Source organism: Pristis pectinata, chromosome 41, assembly GCF_009764475.1.
Source record: "Pristis pectinata isolate sPriPec2 chromosome 41, sPriPec2.1.pri, whole genome shotgun sequence".
Lineage (NCBI taxonomy): Eukaryota > Metazoa > Chordata > Chondrichthyes > Rhinopristiformes > Pristidae > Pristis > Pristis pectinata.
Window position 1 is genome coordinate 3,845,592 of NC_067444.1, and position 22,687 is coordinate 3,868,278.

The 22,687-nt window shown below is 48.9% G+C and overlaps 1 protein-coding gene across 7 annotated transcripts in view; it reads right to left on the reverse strand.

Annotated features, from left to right (window-relative positions):
• The window catches only part of LOC127566442 (uncharacterized), a 190,012-nt gene that overhangs the window by 80,773 nt on the left and 86,552 nt on the right, over window positions 1-22,687 (reverse strand). For all 7 annotated transcript variants that reach the window (XM_052008861.1, XM_052008855.1, XM_052008858.1 and 4 more), the window contains 6 exons: window positions 20,552-20,854; window positions 17,138-17,440; window positions 11,166-11,483; window positions 9,385-9,690; window positions 4,223-4,528; window positions 980-1,270 (listed from right to left, as the gene is read on the reverse strand). In XM_052008861.1, coding sequence (XP_051864821.1) covers window positions 980-1,270; window positions 4,223-4,528; window positions 9,385-9,690; window positions 11,166-11,483; window positions 17,138-17,440; window positions 20,552-20,854 — 1,827 coding nt within the window. The remainder of the gene's footprint in view (window positions 1-979; window positions 1,271-4,222; window positions 4,529-9,384; window positions 9,691-11,165; window positions 11,484-17,137; window positions 17,441-20,551; window positions 20,855-22,687) is intronic.

Genomic DNA, 22,687 nt, shown 5'->3' on the forward strand with positions numbered 1-22,687 from the left:
GTGATGCTTCTCGTAAACCTTTCTATCGTTCCTCCATTAAACTACTGGTTAAAACATTGTTATGGAGAAACACAGAACGGAAACGGGCCCGTCGGCCCAACTGATCCATGCCGACTAAGATTCCCAGCGGAGCTGGCCCCAGTTGCCTGCGTTTGGCCATATCCGTCCAAAACTTTCCTATCCATGTGCCTGTCCAATGGTCTGTTAAGTGTTATTAAAGTGCCTGCCTCAGCCACTACGTCTGGTAGCTCTTTACAGAAACGCACCATCCTCTGGGTGAAGAATGTATCCCTCGGGTTCCACTCAAATCTCTCTATGCCTTCGTTTTTGATTCCTCAACCACGGGAAAAGGACTGTGTTCATTCATCCTATCTACGCCCCTCCTGATTTTATACACGTCTATAACATCACCCCTCAATCTCCTACCCTCCAGTGAATAAAATCCTAACCTGCTCAACCTCTCCCCATAAAGCGGTCCGTCGAGTCCCGGCAAGGTCCTTGTAAATTTCTTCTGCACTCTTTCCAACTTAATAGAATCTTCCCTATAGCATAGCAAGGTGCCCAGAACTGAACACGACACCCCAAGTGCGGCCTCGCCAACGTCTTGTACAACTGCATCGCAATAGTTGTGTCAACCCCCCCCCCTTGCGTTTCCTTGTGGGGCCTTGTAACAATGTTGCGCCTGTTCATCTTACCTGCGATGTTCCTTGGAGACACAAGACACAGCAGGTGCTAGGAATCTGAAGAAACACACAAAGGAGAGGGAGCAACTCAGCCGGTGAGGCAACAACTTGTGGAGGGAAATGGACAATCGACGTCTTCTGTGAAAGGTACCGGCTGGTCTGTTTCCCTCCACAGATGCTGCCTGACCCACTGAGTTTCTCCATATCTGCGGTACAGTGTTCCTTGTTGTACTTAATCATACGAGAAGTTCTAAATGAGTGCTGGGGAAAAAAACATGCACTGGTGAGTGACTTACCATCAGCGGGCACCCAGAGTGGATCACTATGCGGTGATTTGTACACTCGTCGAGATGTCACCACCGAATACTGACACGTGTAATTCACTGCCTCCTCCACTTGGAAACTGAAATAGGTCGAACGGTCGTGGCCGAACAGCTTCCGCGTTTGAGTGAAATTCTCTTCTCCAGCTTTATACAAAGAGAACACGCCTCCGAAGTATGAAATGGGAACTGAGCATTTGGCAAATATCGGCACAGGGTAATTTAACATCGCCTCTTCCAGAGCCAAGCGCGGCTTTGGTAGTTGATCTGAAACCAACAAAGGTAGCTGGTCTCAATAATCGATAACTTTGTTTCAGGCAAAGCGTGCGTCTCTTTGAAATACACGAACATAATTTGTGTATAAAGCTCTGGTTGTGTTGCACTTGGAGATGCAGCTGTATAAAACTTTGGTTCGGCCGCACTTTAATATTGCGTGCAGTTCTGTTCGGCTCATTACAGGAAGGATTTGGAAGCTTTGGAAAGGATGCAGGAGAGATTCGTCAGGATGCTGCCTGGGTTACAGCATCCTTGTTAATAGGAGAGGTTAGGCAACTTTTGATTATCTTTCCTGTATCGTCTGAGGTTGGGGAAAACCTGATAAAATCTACAATTTTCTGAGAGGCATGGATATGGTTGACAGTCAGAATCTATTTCCCGTGGGAGAAAATGTCAAATACCAGAGGGCAGAGTTTTAACTTGAGAAGGATAAAGTTTGAAGGAGATGTGCGGGACAACACTTTTTTTGACACAGGGAGTTGTGGGTGCCTAGAGTGCGCTGGGTTCCAGAGCTGGTGGTGGCGGAGGCCGATGCCATAAGTGGCCTGCAGATGGGCACAAGAAGATAGAGGGAATGGATAGGTTATGTACCATACGCAGTCAGAAAGGATTGGTTTAATTTGACATAGTGTTCGCCACCGATAATTTGGTCCGCGTATTGGTCATTTTTGTTCTGCTAAACAGCTGTTTTAGGCCCCATATCGAAGGAAAGATGTGCTGGTGTTGGAGAGGCTCCAAAAGGTTTAGGAGAATGATCGCGGGGGTAAAAGGATCGACCTATGTGGTGCGTTTTAAGGCTCTGGTCTTGTTCTCGCTAGAGTTTGGAAGGACGGTGGGGGGGTGGGAAATTCTCATTGAAACGGGCCGAATAGTGAAAGGTCTGGATGGAGTAGACGTGAAGAGGATGTTTCCAGTCGTGGGAAAGTCTCGGAGCAGAGGGCACAGCATCGGAATGGAATGACGTCCATTTACAACAGGGATGAGGGTGGTGAATCAGTGCAATACATTGCCACAGACGGCAGCGGAGGCCAAGTCATTGGGTTTGTTTCAAGCGGAGGTCGACAGATTCTTGATGAAGAAGGGCGTCAAAGGTTACCGGAAGAAGGCAGGAGCAGGGGGTGAGAGGGGGAAATGTATAATCAGCTATTATCCAATGGCGTGACAGACTCGATGGGCCGAATGGGCTAATTCTGCCCCTATGTCTTGTGGCCTTATAGACCAATGCGAACTGTAGGACCCATGACAGTGATGTTCTGCTGCATGTTCCACGCCTTTAGCTGTGCCGGCCGTTTGTGAACATGGCTCAATTCTCCCCTCTCCGTCAGCACACAACGACTGTTACTTGCAACATGTCACGGATCTTGGTTACCCTCGAACTAACCCTATTATCACATCGTATCCCTACAGCAATCCAACATAGAACAGATATTGCTGTTGCCCTATCTGACCAGTCGAGGGGTTGTACCAGGCCGAGTGACCCTGGCGACTGAGTCATAAGCTCTTCCACTCAATTCCACAGTGCCGAGCAAGGTGCCGACCGAAACTAATCCCATTCGCCCGCGTCTCGCCCGTTTCCTTCTGAACCTTCCGCGCAGGAAGACGTCAAGAAGAACGGAGAGGATAGCGATGTGGAGAATGGCGGCGGCACATCATGAGGCCGTTCTCTCCATCCAGTCCATGCCCGCCCTCGGAAGAGCAAACCAATCAGTCCCAGTCCCTCGTTCCCCTATTTTTTTTTATGTGACTACACAACTTTTCATTGAAATCGTACTTCTTCCGTGGCTTCTAACCATCGGCGAAGAAAGAGAGGCTGAAATGGGACGGGGGTTGGTGGGTGGGTGGTGGGAGTAGAAGCACGAGGGAAAGGAAAAGTACCCAAAGAGAAGGGAAGAGGAGAAACAGCGAGGAGAGATGAGGCGAAAGGAGCGTACGAGAGGAGGGGCGAGCAGAAAGAGCAGGAAGGGAGGGGGGTGGCAGCGGGAGATGAGGGGAAGGGAGAGGAGGAGAGAAGGCAACAGAAGGAGAAAGAGAAAGCGAGGGGAGAAAGTGTTCAAGAAGGAGGGAGGGACGGCAGAGGAGAGGAAGAAGAGAGAGAAGGAAGGATGAGGACTGAGTAACGCGGTGACTGTGAGCGAGCAGGGGAGAGGGGGACGATGAGAGGGAGGAGGGATCGCACAGTGGGAATGAAAGAAGGACTGTTGGATAAAGGTGGGGACATGATGATGGTTAATTATAGAGAAGGAGCGGGGAAACAGAGAGGCAAAGAAGTCGAAGGGCTGCGGCAGTAGAAGGGAAGATGGGAAACCGAGAGAGGAAGGAGCGGGACAAAGACAGGCGGGACGGAAGGGAAGACAAAGGCGGGAATAGTTGGAGGAGGGAGAGGAGCTAATGAGAACGGGGAAGGTGCAGGGACGCGCATGCGAAAGGAGGGAAACTTCCATCGGGTAGGAGATACAGGAGCCTGAGGGCACCGACCACCCGAAGTAAGGACAGCTTCTACCCCACTGTGATAAGACTATTGAACGGTTCCCTTATACAATGAGGTGGATTCTGACCTCACGATCTACCTTGTTGTGACCTTGCACCTTATTGCACTGCACTCTGTAGCTGTGACATTTTACTCTGTACTGTTATTGTTTTTACCTGTACTACCTCAATGAACCCTGTACTACCTCAATGCACTCTGTACTAACTTAATGTAACTGCACTGTGTAATGAATTGACCTGTACGATCGGTTTGTAAGACAAGCTTTTCACTGTACCTCGGTACAAGTGACAATAATAAACCAATACCAATACCAGAGTTTAGAAGGGAAGCTACAAAATACCTCAGAACATTTAAATCTCTGGACTCGCGTCGCAAGTGTAGCTGAGCGCGGGCAATCTGTGCACCGTTCAGCCGGCAATCTGAGCCCCCATCGGCAGCGATGCCGTTACGCTTACCCGTAAAGGTGATGGTCAGTACGTCACTGAAATTCGAATATAGGAGGTGATCTTGCAATTGGAAACTATAACGGCAACTGTAGTTGCTTATTCCCGCTGTCGTCTGGTTGTCAAGGGTAAACGTGCCGCGGCTGCTGGACTCAGTGGAGTTCTTCACTGAAAGGTAGTCGTCTCCGACCACAGAGTACAAGCCAATTTCACTGGCAAACCAGGTAAATGGAGTGTTGCAGTACAGTACAACTTGGCTGCCAATTAGATGCGTAGATTTAGACTCTAGGGACGACAGGACAGGCGTTGGAGGTCGATCTGAAAAGATAAATCAGAAAGTAGAACTGATATTTATATTGCATTGATCGCAGACGAAAAGGGCCTTGTCTTGCTGCGCCACGAAATAATGTTATGGCTGATTCACCGACCACAGATAAGAAAGCACAAACTGCTCGAGCAACTCTGCGGGTCAGGCAGCACCTCTGTTGGGAAATGGGCAGTCGAAGTTTCAGGTCGAGAACCTTCATCTGGACTGATGGGAGGAGAAGGGAGACAGCCAGCAGAAAGAGCAGAGGAGAAGAGTTGCAGCAAAATCTGACGAGATGGCTACGTCGATCAAGGTGAGGCGGGGTGATCGGCAGATGGGGTAGGGAAGGAGGTCAATAACGACAAGAGGCTGGGCCGGTGTTAGATGGAGGCCGTGAAAGGGCTTCAAATGGTGGAATCTGAGAGGAAAGGAAGGTGGGAGCATGGAACCGAATAGGGGCGGCAGATGGGAACATTGGCAGAAAGGAGCCAGTAGTAGGAATGTGTGTGATACGGGCAGATGGATTAGGTGAAGGGGGGAATAAATTGGGCGATAGGGGGCTGGGTGACTGTCAGACGAACGGGGTAGCCCAGGATCAGGGAGGAAGGGACAGAGGACGAATAGGTTACCTGAAACTTGATCGCTTGATTCCCTTAATACTCCAATATCTCTGCGTCTCTATCACGCAACTACTCAGTGACTGAGTCTTTATGGACCTCGGAGCGAGAGAATTCCAAGGATTCACCGGAAGATCTTTCTCCCCATGAACTGCCGACCTCTGGGATAGTGACCCCCCCCCCCCTGTTAGAATCTCCCACTAGGCTGTTTCCCTTGGTGGGTGAGTCCAGTACCAGAGGGGCACAATCTTAGAATTAGAGGGTACAGTTTCAAAACAGAGATGAGGAAAAATTTCTTTAGCCAGAGGGTGGTGAAATTGTGGAACTCCTTGCCACGCACAGCAGTGGAGGCCAGATCAGTGGGGGCGTTCAAAGAGGAGATAGATAGATATCTAAATAGTCAGGATATCAAGGGATATGGGGATAAGGCCGGAATTTGGGATTAGAATAGTTTTTCTTTCTTCTTCTTCCCCCATTCCACATTTCTCATTTCTATTTCCCTTTCCTTGGGGCAGACTCCATGGGCCGAATGGCCTGCCTCTGCTCCCTTGTCTTGTGATCTTGTGAATGCTGCGCCAAGGTCGCCGTTATCTCCTGCTGCCTTTCGTTCGTATTTGTTTCTCCTCTCCCTCGCTTTCCCCTCCATCTTTCTCATCTGCTGCCTTTCCTTCGTGCTCTTTCTCCTTTCCCTTCCCTTCCTTCCTTCTCCCCTTCCTTTCATGCTCTTTCTCTTCCTCCTTCCTTCCTCTCTTCCACCTCTTTCCCCTCGTCCCGTGTTGCCTTTACTTCCCCTTTGGATTTGGTATTGGTTTATTGTTGTCACTTGTACTGAGGTCCAGTGAAAAACTTGTCTTGCACACCGATCGTACAGGTCAATACACTACACAGTGCAGTTGCATTGAGTTAATGCAGAGTGTATTGATGTAGTACAGGTAAAAACAATAACAGTACAGAGTAAAGTGTCACAGCTACAGAGAAAGTGCAGTGCAATAAGGTGCAAGGTCACAACAAGGTAGATTTTGAGGTCATAGTCCATCTCATTGTACAGGGGAACCGTATAGTAGTCTTATCGCAGTGGGATAGAAGCTGTCATTAAGCCTGGTGGTCGGTGCCCTCAGTCTCCTGGGTCTTCTACCCGATGTAGGAGAGAAGAGAGAATGTCCGGGGCGGGTGGGGGTCTTTGATTATGCCGGATGCTACACCTCTCCCTCATTCTTCCACTCTCATTCCCTGTCCATTTTCAAAATTGTCAACTCTTTATTTTTAACTCCAGAGATGGAAGCCACGTCTGGTTCACACCTCACAGTGGCGTGGTGCTGGAGATGTTGCCAACAGGCCCCCCCCCTCCCCACCGCAAAATCCCAACCCCACATCATCGATCCGTCTCCTGTCCTGACCTCTGGTCCATTCGTGTGGCCTTTTCCCCATTGTGACCCATGCAGTCTTACCCGGGCGCTCTTTCTATTTAAAAAAATAATATTTGAAATGTTATTTACAACGTGGTAACAGGCCCTTCCGGCCCAACTAGTCCGCGCCGCCCATTTTAAACCCAATTAACCTACCCGTACGTCTTTGCAATGTGGGAGGAAACCGGAGCACCCGGAGGAAACCCACGCAGACACGGGAGAACATGCAATCTCCTTGCAGACAGCAACGGGAATCAAAACCCGATCGCTGGCGCTGTAATAGCCCCGCGCTAACCGCTGCGCTACCGTGCCGCCCGGATCCCAACGGCGTGCGGAAGGGAGGTTAATTGGCCGCTGTAAATTGTGTGGGTGAATGGTACAATCTCGGGAGAGTTGAAGGGAATTAACTTGAGTTTATTTGAATGAGTGTTTGTGGGTCGGCGAGGATTCGTTGGGCTGAATGCCCTGTTTCCGTGCTCTATGACCGGGAGAAGATCCACACAGCAGGAATTAATCTGGTGAACCTTCCCTACTCTCCGTTTACCTCCACTTACATCTGAGGGACTGAGAGCGCATCGAAATAACACTAATTAATTTGTTAAAAGTAATTTGGTAAAACTTTCAGGGCACCTTTTCTGAGAGACGATTTCTCAATTAGCTTCGTCTTTAGTTAAAGTCCTTTCCCTGGATTGAAATTGAAATTCCTGCAAGAACCCTGTCTGGTCCATTGACCTCAAATTCCAGAACGGGCCAAACTACAAACCCGGGAGAGTGCGTTGTCTTGGTCAGTGGGAAGGGAAGGTGAGGTCCATTGCGGGCGACCAGTCGAGCCACTGCCCCGCAGGAGACGTACATTCTCTTTGAACGGAGCAAATAGTTGAATAACGTGTGGCAGGGAAGGTCTTCTGTATTTTGTGTGTTCTCTGTTGTGTGAGTCTGGGGGAAACGACATTTTCTTCCTCCACGTGTTTTTACAGCACTTGCGTGAATAACAATAAAGTAACTTGAACTTGAACTCTACTGGGGCCCTTTATAATATGAGTCGGCCAATCGGCCCTTCCAAACTGTGAGAGCAAATTGATTGACATCAATCCTTGGTTCTGTTCTTCTTCAAATTAGACTCCTTGGTCGCCAATTTTCAGTTTGCCTTTTGAAACTGCTTCTGTTGTCACATTCATTTCCCTGTTTCAAACCTTCAATGTTGGCGCAGGAGACCAATCCTACAATTTTTTAGACGTTTGGCCACCTTCGGAGAGTTTCTTGCCCTCTTCGGGAAAGGTGAACACCCAGATGGAGGTATTTCAACGGACGGAGGGTTTCGACAGAATGGATGGAGTGGGAGTGGATGCAGAGCGAAGGGCAGGCACGGCAGCGTGGCGGTTAACGCAACGCTATTACAGCGCCAGCGACCAATGTTCAATTCCGGACGCTGCCTTTAAGGATTTTGTACTCCCCCCACCCCCACACCCCCCCCCCCCCCCCGTGTATCTGCGTGGGGTTTCCTCCGGGTGCTCCGGTTTCAACACACATTCCAAAGACGGAAGGGTCAGGAAGTTGTTGGAGTGCTATTTTGGCGACGGAAACGTGGCGACACTTGCGGGCTCCCCCCCCCCCCCCCCCCCCCCACAATACTCCAGCAAAAGATGCATTTCACTGTGTGTTTCGATGTACATGTGACTAATCAAGTTATCTTCTCTTATGTGTCCACTTGTGGGGAAAAGCACAAGTGGAGGTTATCCACATTCAAAGAAGCTTGGTTTGAAATGCCATTGGCTCACAGGTGACATTCGGCATCACAGTGAGTGATTCGATGATATGGGTTAGACATGTACAGTCATGGAGTCATACAGCACGGAAACAGGCCCTTCGGCCCAAATAGTCTGGGCCGACTAAGATGACCATCCATCTAAGAGCATCAATTAGAGGAGCAGACTTAGGCCATTCGGCCCTTCGGGTCTGCTCCGCCATTCAATATTGGCTGATTTTATAAACCCCATTCTCCCTCCTTCTCCACTTAACCCTCATCCCCCGAACCAATCAGGAAGCTATCAATCTCTGCCTTAAATACAACACAATGACTTGGCCTCCGCAGTCCTCTGTGCCAACGAATTCCGCAGATTCACCACCCCTTTGACTGAAGAAATTCCCTCCTCCTCATCTGAGTTTAAAACGTACTTCCCTTTATTCTGAGGCTGTGCCCTCGGATCCGAGGCTACCTAACTCATGGAAACATTCTTTCCACGTCCACTCTACCGGGCATTTCAGTATGAGGTCGATTGCAATGAATTCCTCATTCATCTCTCTGAACTCGAGTACAGGTCCAGAGCCATGAAACGCTCCTGATATGTTACAGCCTTCCGTTCCCGGGATCATTCTTGTGAACCTCCTCTGAACCCTCCCCAGGGCCAGCACATCCTTCTTTATATAACGTGCCTCAGATACGGGGCCTTAAGCTAGACCCATTTTTCTGCGTTTAGCCCATATGGTTCATTTCCTATCCATATACATGTCCAAATGTCTTTTAAATGCTGTTATTGTACCTGGATCAACCACGTATTGTGGCTGCGCGTTCCTATATTAGAAGGTGGGGAGCTAAGAACGATTTATAACGCAATATGAAGAGAGTCTGCTCGTGAATGAATCTGTACAATGAGTCTACTACCTACTGCACACGCTGAGAAGATCGTCAAATGGGAAACTGTCAGTTCCGTGGACGACCATCTCCAGTATTCTTAGAACGCGCTGGTCTTCCATAAAAAGGTGTTGCCCCCCCCCCCCCACCGGGGAGTTGCGAACCAGCAGACATAACCTCCAATTCTCCCCGCGATGTTCGCCAGTACTCACCAGTGATCTGAACGGAGAGGCTCCGGCTGTCCGTTGAGTTGTACATTTTCCCAGCTCGCTCGACTTCGTAGAGGCACGTGTAAGACCCTGCATCGGATAGGCTTACGTTGCCCAGGGTGAAGGTTGCGCTGTCCTTCGTCCTTGAGGTGGGCCAGGAAGATAAGGAGTAGGGTTTACCAACCTTCCCCAGGTAGAATCGACTTCCTGCGTAGTAGTTCCTGGCTGTGCACTCAATGGATACATTCTGTCCTTCCATAAATGTTGCAAACCTCTTTTGCAGCTCAATGGTGGGTTCTACTGGTTTCACTGAATAATGATAGCAAAAATGGACCTTATTGGTAGATTGAATCTGTTCCCATAATAACATTGATGTAGTAATACTAGCAGCTGAAAAGCGGAAACCAGGATGTTCTGGAAACACTCAGCAGGTCAGGCAGAGTCCACAGAACATAGAACATTGTACCTCGGTACAGGTGACAATAAAGAACAAATAACCATTCCAATTTGAAACCGCTTAATTCATTTTCAAGTTGTAACATGCTTGGTCGGAAGAGCATATATTATTCCCGAGTTTACGTCAGGACGGCTGTAACCATGAATATACTGATAGTAAAAAATGATTACAATGATGTGAATAGCAATCAAAATAGGGATGAAAATGGCAGAAGATATCCGAACGGGGTCACTCAGTGGCCGAGGCCGTGCCCAAAGCTGCCGGGCGACTTCAGCATATCTCAAATTTTGTACAGCTTCTCATGCTTTCTTGTCCACATCCCCCCACATCCCAGAGGTGCAAAGACGGTGCTGGGTCTTCCGGAGAGTTCCTGCTGCCTAGAACTTGACATCATCACTAAATATCTGAGCCTCGTTAAGCAAAACTTGGCGTCATAGAGCAATACGGCACGGATTCAGGCCGTTCGACCCAACGAGTCCTTAGCCACCCATGCGCCGACACCTTCTGGCCCTTTCTCTGATGCACCGACACCTTCTGACCCTCTGTCTGATGCGCCGACACCTTCTGACCCTCTCTCTGATGCGCTGACACCTGCCACTCTCCCTGATGGGCCGACGCCTTCTGGCCCTCTCTCTGATGCTTCCACACTTCCTGGTCCTCTAATGCGCCGACACCTTCTGCCCTTCTCTCTGATGCGCCGACACCTTCTGCCCCTCTCTCTGATGCGCCGACACCTTCTGGCCCCTCCTTCTGATGCATCGACACCTTCTAGCCCTCTTTTTGATGCACAGATACCTTCAAGCCCTCTCTCTGATGCGCTGACACCTTCTGTTCCTCTCTCTGATGCGCCAACACGTTCTGGCCCTCTGATGACCCGACACCTGTCCATCTCTCTGATACGCCAACACCTTCTAGCCCTCTCTACCTCTCTCTCTCTCTGCCACAGCTCCAGACCCTCCTTCTCCAAGATATTCCCTGGACCGTTATTGATTCGTCGCCCTCTCCGCTGAACCTTTCCGGCATTTCCCTGTTTTTATTATGGGCCTGAAATGTTCACACTGTTTCTCTCTCCACAGGCTCTGCCCGGTCTGCTGAGTGTTTCCAGATTTACTCCAGAAAGGTCAATTCTCAGGTTTTTTTCACTCTCTCCACAGACACTGCTTGACCTGCCGATGCTTTGCCCGGCATTGTCTGTATCCATTTCAGGTTTCCGCCGTCTACCGTTTTTCGGAGAGTGTTCACCTGCTGTGTCGGCTGTGAAATATTTCGCTCAGAGTTTTATTTCCCCCCGCGGCCTCCGCGATTCTATGTTTCGTTTTCGACTCACTTGTGCAGTTGACCGTTGCAAATTGCCAATGATAGCAGCGCTGGAGATAGCGCGACGTGCTGAGGGAGCACTGCAACAGAGAACTTTCATTGCCACGACAATTGACTCCGGTCAATATTGCGGTGTCTTTTCGACGCTCTCTGCTCCACGAGGCTCTCAGAGGATGAGAGAAACCGCAGTGTAGTTGTTTGCAGATAACTTCTGCATTGGCTGTTCCTCTCCAGTTGCGGTCACACACCGGTCCCCAGCGCTGATTGTAAGACACTTCGACCAGCCCGCTGCACGGAGTCTCCCCGTGACTTAATCTTAGCCGGACACCTGGAATTCAAATCACAAATCAGGGACTTGCATGAGTGCCATGTTTCAAAACAGAATGACGAATGTCGTCGTCAGTAACAGAACATAGAACAGTACAACACAAAACAGGCCCTTCGGCCCATAATGTTGTGCCGACATAGCTATTCACTCCTACCTACTAAATGCCCATATACCTCCATTTTCCTCTCGTTTTTGCGCCTATCCAAGCCTCTCTTAAAATCCCCCTATGAGTTTGCCTCCACCACCCTATCAGGTAACGCATTCCAGGCATCCACCGCTCTCTGAGTAAAAAAAAGTACCCCCCACTTCTGTTCTGTTCCTACCCGCTCTCACCTTAATTTCATGCCCTCCGGTATTGGATCACTCAATAATGGGGGAAAAGATATTGCTTGTCAAACCTATCTATGCCCTTCAAAATTTTATACACCTTCAACAGATCTCCCCTCAACCTTCGCCTCTCCAGTGAAAAGAGTCCAAGTTTGTCCGGCCTCTCCTGATAGCACATGCTCTCTAATCCAGGCAGCGTCCCAGTAAACCTCCTCTGCACCCTCTCTAAAGTCTCGACATCCTTCCTGTAGTGAGGTGACCAGAATTGTACGCCATACTCCAAATGCGGCCTAACCAGAGTTCTATATAGATGCATCATAACTTCTTGACTCCTGTACTCAATACCTCGATTAATTAAAGCAAGCGTTCCATAAGCCTCCCTAATGCGGCTTGACAGATCGGTAATGCGCGTTGTCATAAATTACGCTGGTTCTCTAGACCAAAAAGAAGTAGTTCGGTGGGTGAGTTATGACGAAGTGCTTTGATAAAGTGAATGCAATGGACGTTCGTTGCAATAATCATCAATTCAACCCCCAAGGAAATCCAATGCCCTGGTGGATGGGCTTAGTATAGATTGGTACTTACTGGTCGGTACAACAGGTGGGGACGATTTGTTAAACCCAACAATAGTGAGAATGTGTGCAACCCTCTCCCACAATGGGTAACCGAGATTAACAAAACTGTCGAATCTGAAGGGGAAATTAAGATACGACAAGATAAGATAAATTGAGATGAGGTGTGGTGAGGTGAGAGGTGAGGTTAGGTGAGGTGAGAGGAGATGAGGTGAAGTGAGATAGGATAAGATATCTTTGTTAGTCACATGTACATCAAAACACACAGTGAAATGAATGTTTTGGCTGGAGTGTTCTGGGGGGCAGCCCGCAAGTGTCGCCGCGCTTCCGGCGCCAACACAGCCCGCCCACATCTTCTTAACCCGCGCGTCGTTGGAAAGTGGCAGGAAACCGGAACACCCGGAGGAAACCCACCACAGACACACGGGGAGAACGTACAAACTCCCTTACGGACAGTGGCCGGAATTGAACCCGGGTCGCTGGCTCTGCAAGAGCGTTGCTCTAACCGCTACAATACCGTGCCTGCCCCTGCACATGTACAGAAAGCGGATGGGAATTGGGGGGACGCGCTGATCGATTTTCAGGACACGGTAGAAGGATGGAGATGTGATTGAGCACAAAAAGTCGATATGGATTGACTCGGCTGGGAAATAGTGTTCTATTTCCTCAACACTCCATTTTTTGTATCTCCCATATCCTGAAGACGCGCTTATTGATGGGATAAACTATCACTCTAATTTACCTCTTATGTAGGTGAATTATGGCCGTGTATGGCCAATATGTGAGAGAACAGGTTGGAGGAAATAAGTGGTCCAAATCGGAATGGTGGGATATGGAGACGCAGCATAGACTTGATGGTCCCAATGGTCTCTTTCTATGCCCATAGAAAATACGGAGACCAGTCGTTTTTTTTTATTTCATTTTCCGCCTTGGCAGTCTCCAACGTGACGGCACGAACATCGATTTCTCTAACTACCTGTAACCTCTCCCCTCTGTCCCCTTTTCCCCTTATCCCACTGGCCCCATCACCCTGTCTACTTCCCCCCTCCCGATCTGTCCATCACTCACACATTCATCCCTCCGGGTCCCCTCTTCACATCCTGCTCTACATTCCATGGTCCACTGTACTCTCCTATCAGATCCCATCTTCTTCGGCCCTTTGCAACTTCCACTTATCACCTTCGAGATTCTTACATTATCCCCCACCCTCGCCTGCCTATCACCGCCCTCTCACCTGGATCTACCTGTTCCCCCTCTATCTCTTGTACCAACCCTCCCTCCACCTTTTCGACTGGCCATCTCCCCTCTTTCGGTCCAGTCCTGATGAAGGGTCTCGACCCGAAAGGTCGACCGACCATTTCCCCCACACACGCTGCCTGACACGCTGAGTTCCTGCAGCATGTCGCACCAGATTTCCAGCGTCTGCAGTCTCTCTTGTGTCTGTCTTTTTTTTTTTCTCTTTTAAACTCTCCCATTCTCACCTTAAGGCTACGCCCGCTGATATCCGACTTTTCCACTCCAAAGGGGAAAAATCTGAACGTGGTGTATCGATATTGTATGGTACGAATACGGTAAATGATGAAGGACATAGTTCCCTCACCAATGAGTTGAAACAAAAAGTCACTGGTAGAAGGATTGAAGGGAGATTTTCCCATAAGGTTGTCGGGTGTAGAGTTAATCACCTGAAGTATTACGGATCAGGTTGCTATTTGGTGAATATCCCTTTAACACATAGTATAGTAGAGTTCTGTGTGTGTGTGTGTGTGTGTGTGTGTGTGTGTGTGTGTGTGTGTGTGTGTGTGTGTGTGTGTGTGTGTGTGTGTGTGCGTGTGCGTGTGCGTGTGCGTGTGCGTGTGTGATGTCATCACGAAAGCAAGCAGATTACAAAGTCCTGACGTTTTTCCTCAGTGAGTCAGTGAATCGGAGGGAGAGAGAGAGAGAAAAAGTGAGAGAGGGAGAGCGTCTGACTGCTGGTCTCCGTAACCATGGACGAAGAACAATAACTGTGTCTGTCACTACAATCCATGTATGAACTTTTGGAGTAAGCAAGTGGAGTGCACTATGTCGTTAACCTGTAGTGGGAAACAGTTATTTGTGTGGCTGGCCACGTCTAGAATGCCTTTAGGGGTGGCAGATACTTCGGAAAAAAGCAATGGAAATCATCAGTGATTCAGGTGTCGTATGGTTCCATCGTGGAACATTTGGATTTCGTAATTTCTCTCTACATTTTCTCTTTAGCCAACCGTAATTTTGCAAAAGCCTTTGCTCATGTTTCACCTGATGACTTGCTGAACTGAACTTTGAGAACGATTCCTGGACTTGGAGTTTGGGAATTTGCCACACACACACACTTTCAGTATTAGTTTTGGGGTTAATGTTTAACATCTAACATTTTTACTTTTCTTATTATCGTAAGTAGTTCTTAATAAAATAGTTTCTAACACTTATACGTGACTCGGTGTGTTTCTATTGTTGCTGGTACGTAGCAGAAGGGTGAGAGTGGCTGAGCCTGAGAGCATTGAAACAACACTTCAGATGTGTAACAAAGACAGAAAATTCTACAAAGACTCAGGACGTCAGGCAGCATCGGTAGAAGAGAAGCAGATTAGGTCGAGCTGTTCAGGTGCGTCAGCACTTGGAAAGAGAAGAGATTTCATTTGCAGAGAAGGTAACTGATAATTGGTAATCGGTTTAGAATTGTCACATGTACCGAGGTACAGCGAAAAATTTCCTTATGCATGCCATCCATATATTTAAAAGTCAAACCAGTGCAAAAGGGAAAGCAATAAGAGAATACAAAGTATAGTGTTACAGTTGCAGAGGACGTGTAGTGCAGGCAGGCAATAAGGTGCAAGGGCCAAAAATGAGATCAGGAGTTCGTCTTGATCGTACGAGAGGTCCGTTTAAGATAAGATAAGGTATCTTTATTAGTCACATGTACATCGACACACACAGTGAAATGCATCTTTTGCGTAGAGTGTGCTGGGGGAAGCCCTCAAGTGTCGCCACTCTTCCGGCGCCAACATGTCATGCCCACAACTTCCCAACCCATTGGTCTTTGGAATGTGGGAGGAAACCAGAGCGCCCGGAGGAAACCGACGCAGACACGGGGAGAACGTACAAACTCCTTACAGACAGTGGCCGGAATTGAAACTGGGTCGCTGGAGCTGTAAAGAGTTAAGCTCACCGCTATAACAGCGCGGTTGAAGCTGTCCTTGAGCCTGGCTGTGAGTGTTTTCAAGTTTTTGCATCTTCTTCCCACTGGGAGAGGAGGAAAACAAGAGTATGAACGGCGTGGGAAGGGTTCTACGATTATGTTGGCTACTTTCCCGAGGCAGTGAGAAGTGTAGACCGAGTGCATGGAGGAGAGGCTGGCTTTAGTGATGGACAGGGCTGTGCCCACATCTCTCTGCTTGTACTTGCTGTCTCGGGCAGGGCAGAAGCTGTGATTCGTTAGCATTGGATGCTTTCTGTCACGCATCCATAAAAATTGGTCAACAGCGGCATTCCAAATTTCCTTCGCCTTCTGCGGAAGTAGGCACGGTAGTGCAGCGATTAACGTAACGCTATTTCAGCACCAGCGACCCGGGTTCGATTCAGGCCGCTGTCTGTGAGGAGTTTCTGCGTTAGCCCGGTGTCTACGTGGGTTTGCTCCGGATGCTCCGGTTTTCTCCCACATTCCAAAGACGTACGGGTTGGGAAGTTGCGGGTGTGCTATGTTGGCGCCGGAAGCGTGGCGACACTTGCGGGCTGCCCCCCCCCCCCCCAGAACATCCGACGCAAATGACGCATTTCACTGTGTGTTTCGATGTACATGCGACAACGAAAGGGAGAGAGAGAGAGATCGAGAGAAAGAGAGAGATGCAGAGAGAGGTAAATAGCGAGAGGGAGAGAGGCAGAGAGAGAGAGAGTGAGACAGACCGACAGAGAGAGGGAGAGAGAGAGAGAGAGAGAGAGAGACGGACAACAGACGGAGAGAGAGACGCAGAGAGACACACAGAAGACAGAGAGACAGCGAGAGGGATAGAGAGAGTGAGACAGACAGAGAGGGAGAGAGAGATGGAGAGAGACGGAGATAGATACAGAGAGTGAGAGAAACAGCGAGAGGGAGAGAGAAAGAGAGGGAGAGAGGCAGAAACATCAAGAAATCTTAATCTAGAGGTGCCGGTGTGCTCACGTAACCATCGCATCTTTGTGGATGAACCAGGGCATGCTATTGGCTATGGAATGGACAAAGGCTGTCTCCGGGATAAGGTGAGACCAGGCCAAACGATGAGAATTTACCTCGGTACATGTGACAATTCTCAACCGATTACTGATTACCACGAACATTTCGTGGGAAAATATGTTTTTTTGGTCTGTGTCGTGTGCCGCTAACAGGGGGAGAGGGTGCGGAACATTCCCCTAAGATCAGGCTACAGCAATGGTTATCGGAAGAAACCAATCACAGATGAATGACTGACAGAAATGCTCCGTTCTGATGCAAACAGAAATCAGGCGAGTGTCCCCAAATTAGACCTCGAGTCCCGAAGATTGCAAACTACCCAGGCGGGCAGATTGTCCTGATAGAACAGCACAAGGGGACCATAGACAGATGGATAGAATAGGACTGAGGGACCTGTTGTTATTTCCGCATCTGCAGGGGTATGGTTTGATTTTGATTTTGTTTTTCAGTACTTCGCTGCGCACGTGAAGACCCTCGACCCGCAGAGCTGCGGACTGAAAATGGAATGAATTTAACACGATGGATCTCACCCCGTATTTGTATTTCAATGGGGTCGCTGTGTTCCGAGCTGTACGTGTTGCCCATCCATTCAATGTCATAGCTGCACGTGTAGTTCCCGCTGTTTGTTTCATTGAGATTGTCGATGTCAAATGACATGGAAGAACGTGTCGCCGGAACAACCCGGGACGCAATGGAGTCCGCGGAGCCATCCTTGTGCAAGTGAAAGATCCTTCCTCTGTGAGTTTCGGGACTTCTGCACATTATTAGAATCTGCTTCTGGAACCTTGAGGGGTCCTGATGCACGACGGACACTCGCGGCTTGGGCAGCCTATCTGTCAATGAGATAACCCAATCAGCATTTTGATAGCGACCTCAATGATTCGTAATGTTCCACGGCTTTACGGGTGGAGCCATCAGACGAATTTCACAAATGATAGATTTTACATTACCATCCTCGAATTGAATCTCCCCCATAATTCTCGCCCACTCTGCAACCCGCTCGGGTCGGGTCCGTGCACATTCTCCTGTATGCCTCTACAATCCCAGCCTCTCGTTCGCGCCTCTGTCTCTCTATCTCTCTATCTATCTATCTCTCCCTCTCTTTCTCTCTCTCTGCCTCCATCCCTCTCGCCTTCTCCTTCTCGCTGTTTCTCTGTCTCTCTGTGTCTCTCTCTGCGTCTCTCTCTCTCCCCTGTCTCTCTGTCTCAATCTCTCTCGTCAGACGATTCAGCACAACAATTCTCGTTTTTTTTTCCTTCTCCTGGCCCCATCAGCTCTGTGAGCCCCTACAATTCCAGTCTCCTGTTCGTACCCCACTCTCTCTCTATCTGTCCCTGTCTCTCTCTGTCTCTCTTCCACTCTGTGTCTCTCTCTCTCCCTGTCTCCCTCTCTCCCTCACACACACACACACACACACACACACACACACAGTGCAGATCCAGAACAACAATTCTGATGGTGCATTTCCAATTCTGCAGCTGTGGCCTTCGCTGTCCACTGACTCTCTTCTCTGTACTCACTTTTATTAAACTGAGAAATTGCCTTGTAGGCGTGATGTGACATATTGCAGTGAACATAATGAATTCCACCTTCGGCCTGACCTAAGGCGGAAGAGGATTCGTCTGCGATGGTCCGAAGGAAACTAAGTCTCTCATTTAAAGTTCAAGAACAGATCTTTCAACTGCAGGCACTGAGCATGGGAAACGCAGAACAGGTAATTAAACGACAAACCACACACATTCAGGATGTGAGCTGAAAAAGGAGCATCCAGAGAAAACCCAGCAGTCACATGGGCAGAGTGCAAACTCCGCACAGACAGCACCGGAGGTCAGGACCGAACCCTGATCGCTGGATCTGTGCGGCAAAAGCTCTATGAGCCTCGACTCTGCGTCATCGAACGTTGGAACGGCGGGGCAGGTAACTACAATGTCTAATGCTGATGGTACGCACCACAAACGGCTGAGTCCGTGAAATTAAGTTACCTCAATTTGTAGCGTTACACTGATTGAATTTTATGCTCTCCGCATCCACATCAGCTCCCCCGACAGGGGGAAATGTACAGCTGTCAATTAGCCATCTGACACGCACGTCTCCTGGAATGGGGAGGAAATCGGAGAACCGAGGAACCCACACGGTCACGGGGAAAACGTGGAAATGTTACACACACACACACACACACACACACACACACACACACACACACACACACACACACACACAAAGAGATACACAGATACACACGGACACACACACACATGCAGACAAACACAGACGCGCACACACATACAGATAGACACACAGAGTCACATACGCAGACACACACAGGCGCACACACACAGAGACACGCAGACACACACAGATACACACACAGAGACACACACGCAAACACACACACAGACACATACAGACGCGCACACACACATCGACAGACACATACAGAGACACGCAGACACATACAGATACACACACAGAGACATACGCAGACACACACAGACGCACACACACACACATGGACACACACGTGCAGACACGGACACATATGCAGATACACAACAGAGACACACTCGCAGACACACAAAGACGAGCACACACATACAGATAGACACACAGAGACACACACGCAGACACAGACAGACACCAACAGACGCACACACACAAACATAGACACACACATACAGACACACACACACACACACAGACACGCACACGCATAAAGGTACACACACAGACATACACAAACACGCACACACGTAGATAAACACATACAGACACACACACACACACACACACAGAGAGATATATTCACAGACGCACAAACACACGCACACAAAGACATGTCGAGATCTAACCCGGAACACCGGCGCAGTGAGGGTTATGACCTTTTTGAATGACGGAACAGGCTTGAAGGTCCGAATAGCCTACTTCGGCTGGACGTGTCATCCGCTCTCAGAGGGAACAAACGGAAAACGGTTGACAAAAAAAATAAACACTAAAATAACAGTCTGAATCAACTGCATAAGTGTTTGGTCAGGATGCACTTGGAGCACTGTGTACTGTTTTGGTCACCCTGTTATTGGAAGACGTGGGTAAACTGGAAGGAGCGCAAATAAGATTTGCCAGGATGTTGCCAGGACTGGAGGGCCTGAGTTATAAGGAGAGGTTGGACAGGCTAGGTATTCATTCCTTGGAAAGTAGGAGAATTAGGGGCGACCTCATAGAAGTGTTGAACATTGTGATAGGCATGAATAATGTGGATGGTATAACAGTCTATTCCCCAGGGTAGGGGAGTCCAAAGGTGGGGGAAATAGGTTTCGGGTGAGAGGGAGAAAGACTTGGAAGGGAACTGAGGAACAACTTTGTCATGCAGAGGGAGGTGAGGATGTGGAATGAGGTGCCAGAGGGAGTGATTGAGGCTGGCGCAATTTAAGAGACACTTGGATGGAGGGGCGGGGCTTAGAGGGATGTGGACCGAAATTGGGACAAGCTGGGTGGTCACCGTGGTCGGCATGGACTCGTTGGGCCGAAGGGCTTGTTTCTGTGCTGTGTGGATCCATGACGCTATGATTGTAACACGCTCAGCTAATGTCACAGCTGACGATCGATGCAGACAGAGAAATGTGGTCGGCTGAAGTTTTACCCCAATGAGAGACATACCCTTACTGCACCCTCCCTGTCGCTTGAGGAACTTTTTTTAACCCCATCATCAGGTCTGATGAAGTGTCAGTGAGTGTATGGGACCAATTAGAGTGTTATCAATTTGTCTGTTTCTCTCTCCACAGATGTGGCCTGATCTGCCGATAATTTCCATTATCCGCATTCATTTATTTTAACTTCCATTTACTTGCGGAGGGCAGTGGATGGCGTCTCAATGTCGGTGGATATTGGACTATCACTCTCAGCCACGAGCACTCATCCACAAGAGAAACAATGGTCCATCCTCTTACCAGTAATAGTCAGCTGTAGAGCGTCACTCCAAGTCGAATTGACAGCACGTCCTCTCAGTCGACCCTGGTACATGCAGGTGAAGTTGTACCGTGTGCCCACTGCCAGATTCTCCGGAGTCACCATCGCTCCTCTGCCTGTCAGCCTGAAGGGAATTATTTCTGCGACGTGGTTGTGATGCATTTGAATGTAAAACTGATTGGCGCCTATGTATTTCGGAGTGACGCATTCGACCGACAGTCTGTCTCCCACGAAGAACGTATCCCGTTGTCTGTTCGCCGTGATCGTCGGTTTGGGATAGTGTTCTGACGAAAGGACAGAATTGTTACAACAGATCCACCAATCACATTCTACCCCTCGGAACAGGCGGAAATGCGCTGCCTGAATTTCCACCGTTGGAGAATCAGGGGTATCTTGGTGCCCAAACCCCTACATTCCTAGGTTACTGCGCAGGTCGATGGGTTGCTCAGAAGGCGGATAGTGTGTTGGCCTTCATTAGTCGGGTAATGAGTTCAAGAGCCGCGGGGTAATGTTGCAGCTCTATAAAACTCTGGTAGACCACACTTGGAGTATTGTGTTCAGTTCTGGTCGCCTCATTATAGGATGGATGTGGAAGTTTTAGAGAGGGTGCAGAGAAGATTTATCAGCATACTGCCTGGATTGGAGCGCATGTGTTATGAGGATAGGCTGACCGAGCCGGGTCTTTTCTCTTTAGAGAGAAAAAGGATGAGAGGTTACTTGATAAAGGTGTATAAGAGGATAAGAGGCATAGATCGAGTGGACAGTCAGAGAATTTTTCCCAGGGTGACAATGGCTAACACGAGGGGGCATAATTTTAAGGTGATTGGAGGAATATATGTTTTTTTTTACACAGAGAGTGGTGGGTGCGTAGAACGCACTGCCCGCAGAGGTTGTGGGGGCAGATCCTTTAGGGACATCTATGAAACTCTTAGACGCATGAGTGATAGAGAAATGTAGGGCTATGTGGGAGGGAAGGGTTAGATAGATCTTAGAGCAGGATAAAATGTTAGCACATCATTGTGGACCGAAGGGCCTGTACTGTGCTGTAATGTTCTATGTTCTAAGTTTGAAAGCTGGGCGGTGGTACTCGACGCTTTCCGCACAAGGTGAAGTTTCACTTGCCGCGCTCCCGTCCAAGTGAAACTCAAGTCTGACACATTGTGCATATTGCAGAGAAACTGCCGGCAAGTATCGGAAATTCCTCGAAGTACCCACATCAGGTATTGCATTGAGAGAATAGCTCAAGAACACCAACTGCATTCAATTCTGTTTGCCTCATTATATGAAGGATGTGGATGCTCTGGAGAGTGTGCAGAAGAGGTTTACCAGGATATTGCCCGGATTAGAGGGCATCTGCTATCACTAGAGGTTGGACAAACTTGGGTTGCTTTCTCTAGAGCGACGGAGGCTGAGGAAAGACCTGATAGAAGTTTATAAAACTTAAGGGAGGCATAGACAGAGAGAAGAGCAGGTATGTTTTTTTCCGCAAGTCTTGTGTTATGGAATGGCTTATGTTAGTGGGTATTTCAGGTGAGAGGGTTTAAGTTCAACAGAGTTGTGCGGGTCTTTTTTTTTACACAGTGGGTAGTGGGTGCCGCGTATGTGCTGCCAGGGATGGTGTGGAAACCGTCGATAGAGACGTTAAAGAGCCTCTGAGATCGGCACATGGATGTACAGAGAATGCGGGGATATGGGCATTTTGTCGGCAGAAGGGATTAGTTTAGTTAAGCTTTTAATTACGACTTCAATTAGTTCGGCACCACATAGTGGGACGATGAGCCTGCTCCTGTGCTGTACTCTTCTATGTTCAATGTTCTAAGAACAATCGTATGCGCACCAGCGGATCGCCTCTTCTATATCGTCTCCCACTGTGTATCACACACATTCTCAGATTCAGTGCTAAATATCTCAATGACTCTCTGCCCATCTGCTCCTCCTGTTTTTTTTCCCTGTCACCCACCTACAGGAGGAGTATAAAGGGGCAGAAGCGTCCAATCCCGCTTCTGTTTGCAGCGTAGTTGGGTCACACCACACGCCCCACCCAGCATCAATCCTTTCCCCTCTCTCTCTCTCTCTCTCTCTCTCTCTCTCTCTCTCTCTCTCACACACACACACAC